This window comes from Megalobrama amblycephala, linkage group LG23, assembly GCF_018812025.1.
Source record: "Megalobrama amblycephala isolate DHTTF-2021 linkage group LG23, ASM1881202v1, whole genome shotgun sequence".
In the NCBI taxonomy this organism is placed as follows: Eukaryota; Metazoa; Chordata; class Actinopteri; order Cypriniformes; family Xenocyprididae; genus Megalobrama; species Megalobrama amblycephala.
Genome location: NC_063066.1, coordinates 25,937,067 through 25,956,129, shown reverse-complemented (window position 1 = coordinate 25,956,129; position 19,063 = coordinate 25,937,067). Strand labels below are relative to the sequence as shown.

The 19,063-nt window shown below is 36.2% G+C and overlaps 1 protein-coding gene across 1 annotated transcript in view; it reads left to right on the top strand.

The window, feature by feature from the left end:
• The window catches only part of LOC125259121 (complexin-1), a 63,864-nt gene extending 46,258 nt beyond the window's left edge, over positions 1-17,606 (top strand). Inside the window, exons 3-4 of the mRNA XM_048176516.1 lie at positions 2,764-2,939; positions 14,036-17,606. Of these exons, the coding sequence (XP_048032473.1) occupies positions 2,764-2,939; positions 14,036-14,233 (374 nt within the window). The 3' untranslated portion in view covers positions 14,234-17,606. The remainder of the gene's footprint in view (positions 1-2,763; positions 2,940-14,035) is intronic.
• Positions 17,607-19,063: the final 1,457 nt, after the last annotated feature.

Below are 19,063 nucleotides of genomic sequence, written 5' to 3'. Positions count from 1 at the left end.
CAACTGCTGATCCAGGGAGAACAAAACTCCTGGACTGAAAACAGAACCCTTCATGCATTTACATGGTGTTCTGTCTCCCAGCATAAACTGACGTGACATGAATACATATTGCATGAACTTGGATAACTTCTGTTCTGCTACGTCAGCCTAACGCAGACACAAAAGTTTGGTTTGGTTTGGTTTTTAATGTGGCAAGATGTGTGCTATTATTTGAGCTCAGCATTATACAAGATATTAGTGATTTATGTAAAATATATAGAGTGAATTAAGGTTGATTGGGGCACTTTCTCCAATTCATCTCAATGGCAAAAAAGTGTCTCAATGACCCTGAATTCACCCTATCATTAGAAACAAAAGAGTTACAAAATATATATATATATATATATATATATATATATATAGCTGCAAGCAGCAATTAAGGGGCCAAGCACAAAGAAGGCATAATAAGTCATGCCAGCATGGCTGGGAGCATCAGACTGACTGCAACAATGAGCAATTAAAGACATTTTAAAATGATTTTAATAAAAAGGTATTTTAATAAAAAGTAATAAAAGTTTTGGCATCATGCCATCAACATTGTTGATACGGTATATTTTTCCAGCTATTGACATTAAGGGCCCTATTTTAACGATCTAAACGCAAAGTGTAAAGCGCACGGCACAGGTGCACTCAGGGCGTGTCCAAATCCACTTTTGCTATTTTAACGACGGAAAAACGGTCCGTGCGCCGGGGCGCATTTTTGAAATGGGTTGTCCCTATTCTCTTAATGAGTAATGGGCGTAACGTTCAATAAACCAATCAGAGTGTCATCTCCCATTCCCTTTAAGAGTGAGATGCGCTCGCGTCATGGCGGATTGCTATTTACATAGCGGAATTTGTTGGCGGAAAAGCTGAACGCTTTTCAAGCGAAGAAACCGATCTGCTCATGCACGAAGTTAAAGCGGGCTTGCAAATGCAAGCTTTCAAATAGCTCCGTGCGATGAGTCAGTTAATATATATGTGTGTGTATTGGCAAAATTGTTCAATTAATTAGCCAATTTCGTTCATCATTATAAGTAGTAATAGGCTGAATTGAAAATAGGTAGCCTAATTCTAATACACGCAATGACTATTCATCATTACATTTTTATATTTATGTAGCCTACACAATAATATTCTTTTACACTGTAATCCTTTTGTTTTTAATATTTGGCATGTTTGTGTGATGCGCATCCCTGTATGTAATAAGCAAAGTCAACGCGCACTGTGGACGTTCCAGAGGCGCAGTTTCTACCAACGTGCTCTAACAAAAAAATATTGCACCATTGACTTTATACTTTAGACCAGGTTTGAGTTGGTCTATGGCGCAGTCTATTTTCAGCTCCTTAAAATAGCAATGCGCCGGCAATGCGCCGGCAATGCGCCTGAACACACCTCTTTTTTAGACCAGCACGCCCATGGGCGCACTAACTGGTGCAAATGCACTTACTAATTTAAGGACGTGGCGCTGAACGGGAAAACGCGAACGGCGCCGGACGCAAACTAGCAAACACACTTGCGCTGCGCCTTGCGTAGCATTGCGCCGGGTGTATTATAGGGCCCTAAATCTTTAACTTTTTGCCGACATGGTCTGAAGATTATCTGAGTCGAATATTGTGAAAATCGGACAAATAGTCTATGAGGAGTTCAAAAAAGTAGTTCATGACAAAAAATGACTTCAGGGTGCAAGGAATCAGAGGGAAAAAAAATGTTTCTAGCCCTTAAAGTTCAAAAGGTATTTCCATAAATAAGAGTGAAACTTTCATAACTTTGACGCAAGCAGTTATGTGGGCTGCCATAGACTTCAAGAGAGGAAGAAGAAGATGGAAGAAAAATAATAAGAACACCACTAACATACAATAGATGCCTATATGCACCTTCAGTGCTTGGCCCCTAATTAATCACTTTTTATAATGTTCAGTGCAATTCTGTAACATTTTACATTTAAAAGTAATGTTCCCAAATACTAAAGGGTTATTGGTAACACTTTAGTATAGGGAACACATACTGTATAAACAATTAACTACGACTTTTCCGACAATAAACTCCTAATTTACTGATTATTAATAGTTAGTAAGGAAGTTGTTAAGTTTAGGTAAGAATGTAGAATAAGGTCATGCAGAATAAGGCATTAATATGTGCTTAATAAGTACTGATAGCCAATATTCTAGTAATATGCATGCTAATAAGCAACTAGTTAAAAGACCCTAAAATAAAGTGTTACCAGGTTTTTCTGACCATGTGTGATTTTAAGTACTTGTCTTTTGCTAAATGCTAATTACTCCCTCATTAACAGACACAACCTTACAACGTGTTGCATTAATACGGTTTGACCAACAGCGGAGAGATACGCAATCTCAGTCACACTGCGAAGCACTAACAAGCGACTTGATGACAGATGAATGTGAGCTGCAGATGCAATCAGAACTTATTATCTGCTTTGTCAAAATCCTGTATTCTCATGGCCCTAATGGAGTCCTTTTGTTATAATGATCTGACCCATTGTGCTTTTCTTGGCGACTGTCCTACTTGCATCTCATGTCGACAAAGATAGCAGTTGCCATTGAGAGTATTTATAAAAGAATCTGGATGACAGTGAGAACTAATTTATCAGCTTTTCAATTCTCCTTGTGTTAGCGGTTATTCTCCAAATGTCTTTGGAATTTTCTCTTTGTGATTTTGGATGTATTTTGTGGACTGTTGAGTGATTTCCTGTTCCCGATTCTCTCCTTCTTTCTCTCAAAGGGGCGACCAAAGACATGGGGAAAATGCTGGGGGGCGAGGAGGAGAAGGACCCTGATGCTGAGAGAAAGGAGGAAGAAAGACAGGAAGCCCTCAGGCAACAGGAGGAGGAGAGGAAGGCAAAGTATGCAAAAATGGAAGCGGAGAGGGAATCGATTCGACAGGGCATCAGGGACAAGGTAAATGTACCATGAGATAATTCAATGTTATGAGGTGTCAAAATATTTGTATGATCACTCACGATAGTCTAGGCCAGGGTTATTATTGTTAGCTAAATCTAAACCAATAATAAAAAATAAAAAAATGTTACTTGAAATAAAAGAAAGGAAAAAGAAAAAAAATTGTTTTAGCTAGTTGCCAAGGCAACATTCATTAATAAAGGCTATATAGACATATTAAAATAAAACTAATAACAAAAACTATAATACTATATCAATGATACTAAAATAACACAGTAATTCTCAAACTGTGGTACATGCAATCATTTAAGACATTTCTCTATATATAAGTCAACAGACCACATAAATACATAAAGTAAAAGGTATTTATGTTTTTTTTCCTTTGTTTTACTCATGGGGAGACTGAATGCAGTTGAGTGCTACATTGTGTATGGGAATGGACGGGCCCTGAGGGTGCATGCTGTGAACCAGAGGGACTGGAAAAATAACAGTCTAGCTTTGGCAAGCATTCCATTACTGTATGTAGAGATTGACTATGCTTAAGTCTCTGCGCTCATTCTACCATATGGCTGCGGTGCTGTGCGATAAAATGGAAAAAAAAAGGAAAAAAAAAAAAGAAAGAAAAAGGTGTCATGGAAGGAAAGACCCAGGGATTATTATAATGAAAATGCTGTTCTAATAAAAGACAGTGATATTTAACAGCTTCATTACATTATTATAATAAACACTGTTATGTTATGCAATGAAGAGTATTAGTTAATGTACAGGGGTGCACATAACTTTTGTGGTCTGGTTCTCAAGGGAGCACCTGGAGATGTTGCTTGGTACTCACACTTTACGTGACACACTTATAATAACAGTTCAAAGGGGGTGCTAAGAAAAAAAGGAAGTTAGATAAATAACTTAACTTCAGTACCCTTTTATTAAATTTTACTTGTAAAGTGTACACAAGGAAAACTCTTCAATATGATGGCTGTTGATGAGGTGCTTGATCGCTATTCCTAATGCGCGCGCCGTACCTGAACGTGCAATGACTCCTCCCCAGTAAAGCCATTGTGTATAGGCACGTTTACAACATTTATTAACCTTATTTAATTTTTTAAAGGTTTTTAATGACTTTTTCCCTGGTGCTAAGCACATTTCTGGTGGGGCTATCTGCTTGTTAAGTCGTGACGTAAGGAACGCCGTTTCTGGGTCCAAGCCTTGACTCGTTTCACTTGAGAATGGCATCTCCACGGCCATTTATGAGCACTATTTATTCATATTAAACATTTAACATTTTAAAGTTTAACATTTAAAATACTTACAGTCTACACAACAGTCTCCGTGCTCACAGCGTCACAGACATTAATATTTTAATGATTTATAAAAGATGAATCACTGTCTGGCCATCTGGGATTTTGGTATGGAGATAAAGGTTATGATTATAATTTTTTGGAAGTATTACACCACATCGTGTGTGTATATTAGCACCATTTGTTGTTTTCTTGTGGTATGAGACAGAGCGTTTGGACCCGGAAGTGCTGCAGCGTGAAGTCAGACTGCCACTCTGGCCACTGTAAGCCCTGGCCTAGCACCGCCACTGGTCCTCATCACTTTCCTCTTGACTGCTCTCTTCACTATCTTCTTTTCTCTGGAACATGGTAGATAATGATAATATTTAATGATATTTTTTTTTTTTTTTTTTTTACTAACATTAATGACACAGACAACAGCAAAGGCTGCTGTCACTTTAAGAAGGAAAGCACGGACTGAATAACTGACACACATCCACTTACTTTCTCAAATGTTTACTTATGACAAAACCGAGAGAATACGTCCAAATGATAAACTTTCACTCTATGATGGTTAAATTTAGCAGTTAGTCAGCGAATCACATGCATGCCGTTGGACCTTATCCGTACGGATAACGGATTAACTGCGATCAGTTGCGCACTTAATAATTAAAGGATTAGTCCACTTTTAAATAAAATTTTCCTGATAATTTACTCACCCCCATGTCATCCAAGATGTTCATGACTTTCTTTCGTCAGTCGAAAAGAAATTAAGGTTTTTGATGAAAACATTCCAGGATTATTCTCCTTATAGTGGTCTTCAATGGCCTCCAGAAGGTTAAAGGTCAAAATTACAGTTTCAGTGCAGCTTCAAAGGGCTTTAAATGATACCAGACGAGGAATAAGGGTCTTATCTAGCGCTGCGTAACGATTGGTCATTTTCGAAAAAAATACAACTGTATAAGCTTTATAAACACAAATTATCATCTTGCACATGCTTCCGCTTTCCACATTCTTCAAAAAGCTTACGCCGTATGTCCTACACCTTCCCTATTCTACTTACGGAAAAAAATTAAACTTGCGCCACGTTCATTCCATAAGTTGAACACACACACACATATTATATATATAAGGCCCGCCCAATCGACTCAATGGCGGTTTCCCATAAGGCGGGGAAGGTTTCTTGCGCGTTCAATCTTTTCAACATGACAAAGTAGTTTAATTCCAATTAAACTTTTATCTGACTCCATTTTATATGACCTCGAAAATAATTTAGAATGCCAATTGATTATTGGTCATTTTGTATAGTAGTTTAGCTACACATTTGATTATTCTATTTAACTCTTTACTCTTAATGTACTTGTTCATTCAGATTCCTATAATGCTTTGAGTCTCGCACCGGCCGGGTATATGATCTCATACTTACAAACTCATCAGTCTTGGTCATTAGACAGAGGCGATGACTAATATTCTAGAGGCCATACCCACTTTGCTCATTCTAGAATACATTATTTACTTCCGATAGATCTAAACACACTGAATTAAAGTAGGACTATATCTAACCAGAGGTCATGACCATTACCATAGAACCAAGCTGACCAATTTAACTTCCTCTAATTTTAACTTTATATAATCATGCTGTGGTTTCCCCGTACACTCAATTAGAATAATATTACAATAATCAGTGGTTGAGGCTACCCCTATTCAGATTGGTCTAACAACACTCTGTTGTTCTGAATGGAAAACCCATTATTAGCCTACACAGTCTAAGTATACATAACTACTGCCAATGTGTTAGTTGGAGCTCTAAAATATCAGTTGGTGTGCCCCACTGCTCCACCTAAGCTGTACTTTAGTCCATTACTAACCTATAGCGTAGATTTGAGGGGTTATGGACTTAACGTAATCTACTAGAGTCAATAATTTCAGAGCAAGTCAGAATAAAATCAAATGTGACAATTTATTAGTCAGGTCAAACCTTTATTACCTTCAAACCTTTATTACCTATTGGTTTACTTCTGTGGGAATGAGTCCTTTGTACCAGTCACACTGAGACATTTCAAATGATACCAAACTTGTATAGCATTGTGAGATAATTGTTCACATTAAACCATATAGATTTTCTGTGAATTTCAGGTCATTTCAACACATGAGATGTGAGAGATGGGTGAAGGGAATGAGATGTAACTTGGGACAATACTGAGATGATCAACTCAATGTGATTTCGTCTCAGATGGGGATGCTAATTTGCAAGAGAAAGTTCAAATGTTCATTTCCTTTGTTTTCTCAGAGAGTAGCACTCTCTTGGTCCAGTCTGGCATCAGTCTTATATATATACAGTTGCAAGAAAAAGTATGTGAGTATGTGAACCACTTGCAGAATCTGTGAAAATGTGAATAATTTTAACAAAATAAAGGAGATAATACAAAATGCATGTTATTTTTTATTTAGTACTCTCCTGAGTAAGATATTTTACATAAAAGATGTTTACATATAGTCCACAAGACAAAAAATAGCTGAATTTATTAAAGGAAACATGATGCATTAAGAGCCGGGGGGTGAAAACATTTGGAATTTGAAGATCAAGGTAAACTGTATTTAATTTGTCTTCCGGGAAACATGAAAGTATCTTCTGTTGCTTCCGAAGGGCAGTACTAAATGAAAAAAAAAAATGTATATTTAAACAAAATAAGAAAAATTTGGACATCTTCATCCTATTCAAAAGTTTTCACCCCCCGACTGTCAATGCATCATGTTTCCTTCTGGAGCATCAGTGAATATTTGAACCTTTTTTAATAGTTGTGTGAGTCCCTCAGTTGTCCTCAGTGTGAAAAGACAGATCTCAAAATCATTCAGTCACTGCTGTAAAGGGTTCAAATATGCAAAAAATGGTGGAAAACCTAAGAATCTACAGGACCTGGAGGAATTTTCTGAAGAACAGAGCTCATTTTAACTGCTTAGGACAAACAAGAGACTCATGAACAACCATCACAAAACAAACAAACAGTCATAGATCATCCAGGTAACCACACACAGTATTAAGAATCAGTGGTTCACATACTTATGAATGGGGTTATTTTAATAAATTCAGCTATTTTTTTGTCTTGTGGATTATATGTAAACATCTTTTATATAAAATATCTTACTCAGGAGAGTACTAAATAAAAAATAATGTGCATTTTGTACTCTCTTTTTTGCATTTTGTATCTCTTTTATTTTGTTAAAATTATTCACATTTTCACAGATTCTGCAAGCGGTTCACATGCTTTTTCTTGCAACTGTATATATATATATATATATATATATATATATATATATATATATATATAAATTTACTTCACCGTACACTCTGGAAATCACAACAGATCAATTGGAAGATAAATTACAAATTTTCTTCTTCAGTACAAATTTACAGGCCAAACACTGATTGTTTAAATGACATTAAGAATATATTCTTCATCATATATACTAAAGTCAGAGATAAAAAATAAAAATGATTATTCTGCTTAACAGACTTGGCATTTACAAATTTGTCATGATAATTTACCTTAGGCTGCTGAGTCTCAGAGACTGAACGCATGGCTGTACAAAATGGAGGATGATCTCCTCTTATGAGCAAACTGAGTTTTTTATGCAAAGCCATGTTAAGAGAGGATAGGAGACCAAAGAGAGCCTGTCTTTTTTTTCACTAAGCCATCACCCCATGGGTCTTATTTACCACGAGGATTAAGGCAGCATCTCCACATTCTGTACAAAACGTGACTGCAATAAAGGAAGTCCTTATGTTTTATCCACGATGGCTGAACTGCAGGGTTTGCCAAGTACTCCCTTCAAGTAACCCGTTTGAGTATTTCTCAGATTAAGCTGCATTAATAAGATTTCATGTCTACATAAGGGATGGAATCCACATTATTCCTAATACATAGATAGTTTAAGAAAAATAGAAAATCGTTGTTTATAAGGTCAGCCGCTGATTGCATGAGCTAGTTTGTGACCTCAGTAGTCAGAGGGAGAAATCATTCATTGTTAAATCCATTTATTGGCAAGACATCACAATTAAATATATCTCAGAGCAGCTAAGAGTCCTAAGGGAGGTATATGCCTTGCCATAACATCATTCCTTCATAAATCTCCCTTCTTCCCATTACTATACATCGTCATTCCTCAGGATGTGACTATGATTCCCGAAGCAATACAATGAAACAGAACCCATCATGTGCTGACTGTAAGAGTTAAAAAAAGCAACACAGAAACAGTATATACATGTACACTACCATTCAAAAGTATTTAAAGGGTCATTAATATTTTTAGCAAGGACAGATTAAATTGATCAAAAGTGACAGTAAAGACATTTATAATTTTACAAAAGCAAATGCTGTGCTTTTAAACTTTCTATTCATCAAAGAATCCTGAAAAAAAGTATCACAGTTTCCACTAAATATTAAGCAGCAAAAACTGTTTTCAGCATTGATAAAAAATCAGAAATGTTTATTGAGCAGCAAATAAGCAGGTTTCTGATGATTTCTGAAGGATCATGTGACACTGAAGACTGGAATAATGATGCTGAAAATTTAGCTTTGCATCACAGGAATAAATTGCATTTTACAATATTATTTTTTTTTTACTGTATTTTTGATTAAATAAATGCAACCTTGGTGAAAAAAAAGAGACTTAAAAACAAACGCAACCTTACATATATCATGAGAACATAACAACATGAGCACAATTTAAGTGAAATTTCCTTCATGTCTTTGTGGTTTTTATAATGTAGCTAAAAGGGCAAAACAGTTGAATGGGCAAGAATTAACGAGCCTCAGACCCTTTGGGTGTGAAACAAAGATGAAATGGACCATTTGTCATCTAAGTACTTCTCTAATGAAGTGGATTTCCTTGCCAATATTCAGCACACCATTTAAAAATCAGGGCATTTATTTGTAAATGAGAAAGTGTCTCTGATCTAAATGAAGCTTCTGTGAATCACTAAGCTAACTGTCAGGTCCAAATAATTACACTGGCTTGCCAAATGGCAGTCTGCCAAGGATTTATGTACATACACCATCCCAATTTAAATGTTTCTAACAGTCATGTTATAAGACAATCTAGAATTGGTTGTAGCCAGAATTCTCCAATGCTCAGCTCAAACATTTGTATTTGTAATATAACATATTTGTATTACCCTCGATTACCTGTTTTACTTCCATAGAAACCATGGAAACACCAAAGACCGATAATATACACCGATCATGCATAACATTATGACCACCTTCCTAATATTGTGTTGGTCCCCCTTTTGCTGCTAACACAGCCCTGACCTGTCAAGGCATGGACTCCACTAGACCCCTGAAGGTGTGCTTGTGGTATCTGGCACCAAGATGTTAGCAGAAGATCCTTTAAGTTATGTAAGCTGCAAGGTGGGGCCTCCATGGATTGGACCTGTTATTTCAGCACATCCCACAAATGCTTGATTGGATTGAAATCTGTGGAATTTGGAGGCCAAGTCAACACCTCAAACTCGTTGTGCTCCTCAAACCATTCCTGAAGCATTTTTGCTTTGTGGCAGGGTACATTATCCTGCTGAAAGAGGCCACAGCCACCAGGGAATACCGTTTCCATGAAAGAACGTACATGGTCTGCAACAATGCTTAGGTAGGTTGTACGTGTCAAAGTAACATCCACATGGATGGCAGACCCAAGGTTTCCCAGGATCACAGTGCCTCTGCCGGCTTGCCATCTTCACAAAGTGCATCCTGGTGCCATGTATTCCCCAGGTAAGCGATACACACACACCCGGCCATCCACGTGATGTAAAAGAAAACATGATTCATCAGACCAGGGCACCTTCCTCCATTACTCCATGGTCCAATTCTGATGCTCACGTCCCCACTGCTGGTTCTTTTGGTGGTGGACAGGGGTCAGCATGGGCACCCTGGCTGGTCTGCGGCTATGCAGCCCCATACGCTACAAACTGCGATGCACTGTATATTCTGACACCTCTCTATCAGAACCAGCATTAACTTATTGAGCAATTTGAGCTGCAGTAGCCCGTCTGTTGGATCGGACCACATGGGCCAGCCTTCGCTCCCCACATGCATCAATGAGCCTTGGCCGCCCATGACCTTGTCACCGGTTCACCACTGTTTCTTCCTTGGACCACTTTTGATAGATACTGACCACTGCAGACCGGGAACACCCCACAAGAGCTGCAGTTTTGGAGATGCTCTGACCCAGTCATCATAACCATTTGGCCCTTGACAAACTTGCTCAAATCCTTACGCTTGCCCATTTTTCCTGCTTCTAACACATCAACTTTGAGGACAAAATGTTCACTTGCTGCCTAATATATATTTCACCAACTAAAAGGTGCCTTGATGAAGAGATAATCAGTGTTATTCACTTCACCTGTCAGTGGTTATAATGTTATGCCTGATCAGTGTATTTTGTGTTATATTAGACAGGTGACAACTGTTTGGATACCTTTATTGACAGAAAACTAACAATTGTTACCATTGTTATATAGCTCACCATGGTTAGTCTTATTGTTTGAATCTGTTGTTTTCTTGATTTAGCATGTTTTTTTATCATGCATCAAGAGACAATACTAATCTAGTAGCTAATAAAGCACAATCAGAAAGAGCTTTATTTGTAGTAACAATAATACAGCATTTTCTCCACCATACAATATACTGTGTTTTAAAATTAAGATTAATGAATAACTACACAGGAACAAATGAGTAATGCATTATTAACACTCTACTACTATTAACTAACAATAAACTCTGATTAATTAATTACCGGTAGTAAGTAATAGTGCTCAGTATGTGGTAGTTCACTATTAACTAATCAGTAACTACTGTTTTTTCATTCCTCCCAGAGAACTACTATGAACTACTATATACAGGTTCATAATTAACATGAATGATGCATAATGTATAATTAATTCTAAAGTAAAGGCCTTGATAACCCACTAGTAATGAATGAAGTATTACTAAATACTTAAGAAGGAATTACTAATTATTTGGATCAGTATTCTAAAGTGAAAAACATGATAACTCTCTAGTAATTACTGAAGTCTTTGTAAACTTTTGATGTTTTTGTATGTTTTTGTACAGTAATTCCTTATGATATATTTGGTAACACTTAAGTAATTACTAGTGGGTTACCATGATATTCACTTTAGAATACTGATCCAAATAATTAGTAGTTCCTTTAGAAGGATGTAGTAACACTTGAGTAATTACTAGTGGGTTACTACTGTATGATCTTCACTTTAGAGTACTGATCAAATAAGAAGTAGTTACTTTAGAGTTATACAGTAACTCTTGAGTTATTACTATCCAATACTTTACAAAAACCTCAAAAGTTTACAATGACTACAGTAGTTACTAGAGAGTTATCATGCTTTTCACTTTAGAATACTGATCCAAATAATTAATAATTCCTTATTAAGTATTTGGTAATACTTCAGTCATTACTAGTGGGTTACCAAGGCCTTTACTCTAGAATTAATTATACATTATTCATTATTCACATTAATTACGAACATGTATATAGTAGTTCTTATAGTTCTCTGGGAGGTATGAAAAAAACAGTAGTTACTGATTAGCTAATAGGGAACTACGACCTTCAACTGAGCACTATTACTTACTAATTCATTCATCAGAGTTACTTGTTAGTTAATAGTAGTTACTAGAGTGTTAATAATGCATTACTCATTTGTTCCTGTGTAGTTATTCATTAATGAAGGATCAGTATTCTAAATCGCATGCCATTTAGCAACACAGGTAATCCAGCTTTTATTAATATGATATTCTAATATCAATCTAACTTGCTGCAGTCTGCAACAAGTGTCTCATACCAGCCACAGAGCGAACGTACAGAGAAACTGTCACGAACATTCAGTTATTTTGACCTTAAATTTATTTTCATGGACTTTTAATTTGTTATTTTCAGTCACATATGTTCCTTTGTTTGGTTTCATGCCACTCTTTAGTTGTCTTGGTTACAGATATGATTTGCTAATTAGTTCAGCTGTGTATCATGAATTACCCTGTCTGCCTGAGTATTTAAGTTCTTGTGTTGTCAGTTCTGTTTGTCAGCTGGCGTTAATGTTCGAGTTAGCATCTGTGTAAGTTGTGTTTTTTCTAAGCCTTCTGTGAATTACCTTTTGGATTTTTATTAAACTCTGTGTTTTGAATTATCTTCTGCTTCATCATCTGCCTGCACCTTGCTGACAGTAACATTATAACATAACTTTAAATGCACAAGTGTATTTTTAGTATGATTGTTTTGGCCAAGTAAAACAGCGTTGCGTTACCCCACAATTTTTCTTCTTCAAATAAACCTGTATGAGTAGTAATTCAGCACTTGTGGCTATTTCATTAGAATTAAATAAAATAATGTGAATTTAATTGATCAAACATAACTGTAACAAAGTTCAAATTCATGGAAAAAGGAGGTGGACATTAAAAGTAACTTTAATAAACATAAACAACAAAATAAAACTGCTGCGGCCAACAGCTGCATATAAGCATACCATAAAAAGTAATGTTAAATGTCCCAGGCAATTGTTACATATCTGATACACCATTGTATTAGCAACTCCCCCACCACCACACACATTCCTGTCTCACCCACTTTTTAAAACAAAGTTCTGTCAGGATCACTATCGTCAAATTTAATTGACAATTAGCATACAGTTTGGATTGGCAGTATGGTTCTGTTCTAAGCAAAAACCTAGATAAGAGCAGGGAGAGCAGCGATAACTCCCCTTAGGGTAAACAGAGCAGAAAAACAGATGTCATTAGTTCTTAATGACATTTTAGTGTAAAACATAATTCAATATAAATGAGTCTTATGAAGGAATATCAGAGGTCGAGTCCTGATTGTAAATGAGAGGTGGAATTGGGGATGGAGGAGGGTAATTTGCTCCTGAGCAATGCAATAAGTTGCTGATAGCTGAATGAACCTTGTATGCGGAAGCTGTGAGAGCATCATATTCTTATAGGTAGATGTGGATCAGCTGAGAGTCAGCTGATGTGAGCCTGACTCTCATGACCTGCCTGAACTAACGCTACGTTTGATTTCTGTCAGGATCACTATCTTCAAAGATGATTGACAATTAGCATACAGTTTGGATTGGCAGTATGGTTCTGTTCTGGGCAGCCTAGTATGAGTAAGAGCAGGGAGAGCCAGGGTTGCCAGGTTTTCATAACAAAACCTGCCCAATTACTACTCGAAACCAGCCCAAAACCAGCCAGGTAAAACCAGGTAAAATTCACATTCCAGGGGCTAAATATCATGGTATTGGGGGCCACTTCAACCCGCGACATGAAAAACAACCTTCGGTAACAGTATTAATGTAGACCAATTCCGCGGGAAAACTGCGGACTTGGCAACACTGGGGAGAGCAGTGATAACCCCCCAATACAACGATAGGCTGATACAACTGACTGCAGACTTTTTTTTTTTTTTTTTTTTTTTTTTTAATAAAAAAAAAAAAAAGATTTTCTCTTTGGGGTCTAATAGGTTTTCATGCTTTATTGTTTAAAAAAATACCTATTTTTCCACGTTTTACATTTTTGCAGCAACTCTCTTCCCATTCTGTCAGTAACACTCTGTTTAGTTCCGGTCTCTGTGAAGACCGTCCTTCCAAAAAGCACAGTGTGCTCTGATTGGTCAACTGCTTTAAGTGCGTTTCGAAAATGTAATAAAAAATGATACAGCAGAAAAACTGCCAAAACAAAAACTAGTTACAAAAGTTTACAAAAAAAGGTGACATACTAACTAGTGGAAAGGCCTAACATGCTGCTGTGTATTTTTCAGTATGGTATAAAGAAGAAGGAAGAGAAGGAGGCAGAAGCCCAAGCAGCCATGGAGCAGGCGTCAGAGGGTAGTCTGACCCGTCCCAAGAAAGCAATCCCTGCCGGCTGCGGCAATGAAGAAGAGGAGGAGGAAAGCATCGTTGACACCGTCATGAAGTTCCTCCCAGGCCCGCTTCAAGATATGTTCAATAAAAAGTAACAACATTCCACGACAAGTCGTGATAAAACAGGAATCATTAATGTCATGAAAGCCACTTCCTCTTTCCCCTTCCCCTCTCTCTCATTTGTTCTAAGATCTCTGGATTCAAAACGTGTGCCATAACATCTGTCTTTAACTGCGATACATGTGACATTTTTTGATGAAAAGAATGGGGAAAAATACAATCTGTGCACTCGAAATGTTACATTGCATACGCTCTGCTTGAAGACAAATTTAATGCCCCCTGAGTCCAGACCTTAGAACAAGAATATTCCTCATGCTTCATTAATTTTGTTTGTAAATAGCAAATGAAAAAATAGCTGTATATGACTTTAGGATATATATATATATATATATATATATATATATATATATATATATATATATATAAACAATGACTATGAGTAAAAGCCATAAATTTATCTTGGAGGAATTTCTCCAATCATATCATATTTTTGATTGTTGCTCTGTTATAGATATTATTGATGAATCCATGTGGTATACCTATAGATATATACTGTATACAGATTAATTTAACATCCATACTTCAAACTAGTTGCTGCCATCATGAATTGTCACATTGTATCTGACTGAAAACTGTAATATGGAAGAGAACGTACACTATCACATGATTTGGCTGTTTTGCTGTTTGCTCTAAGCATAATAACAATTTTTTTCTTTATCAGTACACTGTATCCAATTTCCATTGCCGTTTTTAGCTGAAATACACTAAAATTTAAGGCAATAACTCTGGTTTTGGATTTTGTTGTCCGACATAAACCAGTGTTAAATGGCAAATTGCTCACATATATATAGATCTTCCTTTGGAGAAAAGTAAACTATACGTCCCTCATTACGTCGTCACGCACATTCACATCACACTCTAGTAAACTGGATTTGACTGATTAAAAACGAATCACATATGTTAGCCAGCCACAGCAAGAGAAACCATAGCGCTAGGTGTTTTCTTGAATTGACTTGCTTGTGCTTTTACAGTACTTTAGGTTGTGAGGGGTGACATCGATCACATACAACTACAATTGGATCAATAGGGCTATATATATATATAAATATATAATCTCTTCATATTCACTGCTGTACAGTAGAATCTAGTTCTTTAGTGTCTACATTTATTTACGTTAGCTCTCACAATATGGTTGTGAGCACACATTACGTAAACAGACAGTGACAATGGTGCAATATTTGTTTCTGAATGAAGATGTCCTGTGTCCGTTGGTTGTATATGGGACTCTGATCCCAGATCAGCAATAACAGACAATCTTCATGGTTATGTATTCAGCTTATTTGCTAGAGAATGTTTGTGTGCAAATGCCATGTCGTCTTCCTAGTATCAGTCAAGCAAGCTTAGTAAAAAGGAAACTGGAGAAGGAGGTTGCGCGATTCCTACTTTTTAGAGTCTCTAAACAAAGCCTGGCTCTTATTTTATGAGCTATGAATGGATCTGACTTGTGTTTTTATGCTTGCTTGTTGCTAGTTTATGTATGACGTTATTTCTCGTTGCTGTAACTGCATTGACAAGAGGGAAAACAGCGGGACTGAATTCCTCAATAATGAGAAAATCAGATTTGAAAGACGCAAAGTCAGATTGTATTATCCATCCTCTCTTTTTTTACTAAGAAAATAAAAAGATAAGCTACTTGGTCATGGTTTGATAGCGTGTGCTTGTATTCTCATTAGATTATGTCCGCAATTACTGTAAGTAACAATGCATTCAGGAAAACCTGTTAGTCGCAAATGTGTATGTTTAAATTTTAACAACATTCAATATTCAGAAAAATACAACTAGGAATTAGGCTGCCATTCTGTTGTTTTTAAACATTCCAAATATTTAAGACATTCCATCCAATCCATACTGGCCTGTGAATGAAAAACAAAAATGTTTTTTTTCAGTGTCTCTAGAAATCATACGATACGCCATGGCTTTGAGAGTAAATAGTGTCATATAGCACACGGGCACGTTGATGTAACAGCTTTCCTGCCATGTACCACACGAACCAAGGAGTTAATTAAATCTATATTAATGTTTATGATATGAATGTGCTTGCAGATTAGAATGGTGTCCTTCAACAGCTGAACAAACTAGCCAGTTGCTAAGATGCTAAATTTAATATTAGTGGTCAATCATACTGAATGTTGTCAGATTTTACTGCCACTTGTGTTTAAGGCCTTTACTCACAAGAAATGACAATGTCAGCTATACCGCTTTCGGAGAGGAGATTCAGCTAAAAACATTTGCATAGCATTAGCATAGTTAGCTAAATACATGCAACTGACTTAAAATCTCCCATTTCCGCCACCCAGAGTGTACTTTACAATCGACAGAGGTCTTTTTTGGAGCACAAACATGTTTTTTCTACATGTCTATCAACTGCCCTTGATTCTGCCGCTCTTATAGTCTGTGTGACATGGTGAATTTTCATCAGCTGCACTGATAAATACTGCCCGAGACCCATCGCTCATCTTATATCATCACCTGTTTTATTAAACCAAAGAGTGTTCCTGTTTGTGAGATTGTCTGCTCTTATTATTTTTATTATCAACTTTTATTATTTATTATCAACTTTTATTATTATTTTTATTATCAACATTTTTGATTTCTTAAATTTAATGTTGTTCTTTTACATTATTGTCTAAAGTGGTGTAATATGCGACTACCATGTCAGTTCTTTGGGCTTTGTGATTGTCTTAAACAGATTCCTAAAACAAAGAACAAAGAAATTATCACACAATTAAATTTAAAAGTTTAAAAATCAACAACAAAACATTCACCCATTCTCTGAACATATTTTGTATGTTTACTTCAGTACTGTATGAGTATAGAAAAAATATTGCATAATCATCATGATGTTCTCTAAATGTAAATCAGCATTTGACATGCATTAACTCAAAGTCATTCCGTGTCTCTCAGATGCTAATGAAGAAACTGCCTAACACAGTAGCGTTATGAAATATTCCATTGTTGTTATCTGAATGTATGTGTCTACTGTTCTACTGCATTGTCCTATGTGGTTTCCTCTGTGTTAAAAACGATAAATTATCTTGGTGTGATTTTCCGTCTGTAATCTGTTCCTGTCTCTAGGTGGTTGTATTTTGGAAAAATTCTGTTTCTTATTTGGTGCATTTTTTTTAAGTCACTGTAGATTCTCCTCCCTCTTCTTTGTTGACGAATTGTATGCATGCATATGATGTGCACTGTAGGTGAGGTTATAAATGATATTTCTGTGTGTCTTCTGTGTTTTCCGAGCGCTCCACCTGTAGGCCTCACTGCATGCCCGTTATAGACAGATTTTAGACTGTAACATTCCTGCCAAATGGAATCACCACACACGGATAATAAAGTGATTTCATATAATTGTTTTATAGTTGTGTGTTCCTGCTTTCAGGCTCTCCTTTGTTGAGGTTGAAGGAAAACAAAAAGAGGCATTTTAGCATGTAAAGAACAAACAAGACATCTTACAAATAAGATTCTTATAGCTTATAAAGTGTGCTCTTCCAAAAGTGTGCTCTTTTATCTTTTCCACTCAAAATATGTAAAATCTTTGAAACAAGGTTTAGTTCAGAAGCAACAATTGTACAAAATATTAAGACTTGTTTTTACAGTATGTATCTTTAATACAACTAATTTTGACTTACTGTATTAAACAAGTGAAAAACATCAACCAGTGCAGTAGGACAAAATACACTTAGTCAAAAGATACATTCTTTGAGAAAGAGTCTTAAAGGTGCCCTAGTACGTTTTTTCACAAGTCTAAGGTATCCCTTGAATGTTGAATTTTTTTAACTGCCTATTTTGGGGCATAATTATAAATGCGCCAATTCAGGCTGCTGCCCCTTTAAATCCTCATTCACACAGCTAATATAACCCTCAAAATGGATCTTTACAAAATGTTCGTCATGCATGCTGCATGCATACATCGGATCATGTGAATATAGTATGTATTTGGATGTTTATATTTGATTCTGAATGCGTTTGAGGCTGTGCTCCATGGCTAAAGCTAACATTACACACTGTTGGAGAGATTTATAAAGAATGAAGTTGTGTTTATGAATTATACAGACTGCAAGTGTTTAAAAATGAAAATAATGACGGCTCTTGTCTCCGTGAATACAGTAATAAACGATGGTAACTTTAACCACATTTAATAGTACATTAGCAACATGCTAACGAAACATTTAGAAAGACAATTTACAAATATCACTAAAAATATCATGTTATCATGGATCATGTCAGTTATTATTGCCCCATCTGCCATTTTTCACTATTGTCCTTGCTTGCTTACCTAGTCTGATGATTCAGCTGTGCACAGATTCAGACGTTAATACTGCCTGCTCTTGTCTAATGCATTGAACTTGGGCTGGCATATGCAAATATTGGGGGTGTACATATTAATGATCCCAACTGTTACGTAACAGTCGGTGTTATGTTGAGATTCGCCTGTTCTTCGGAGGTCTTTGAAACAAATGAGATTTACATAAGAACGAGGAAACAATGGTGTTTGAGACTCACTGTATGTCTTTTCCATGTACTGAACTCTTGTTATTCAACTATGCCAAGGTACATTTTCAATTTTCCATTCTATGGCTCCTTTAATATCTTATGCAGTGATTCAAGGGATATTATAAGAAGTTTTTCTGCAAAAAAATTCAAAAGCATCTAGTTTTTTTATTGCAGTGTGACCCATGTCGATCCAAATATTTATCATTTTTGCATTAACTTCTCGTTTTATATTCTTTTGATGCTGTACTACATTTACACATTTTTGGAAAAAAATATGAAATCAGTTCAATAAACATTAAAGGGCTTTGAAC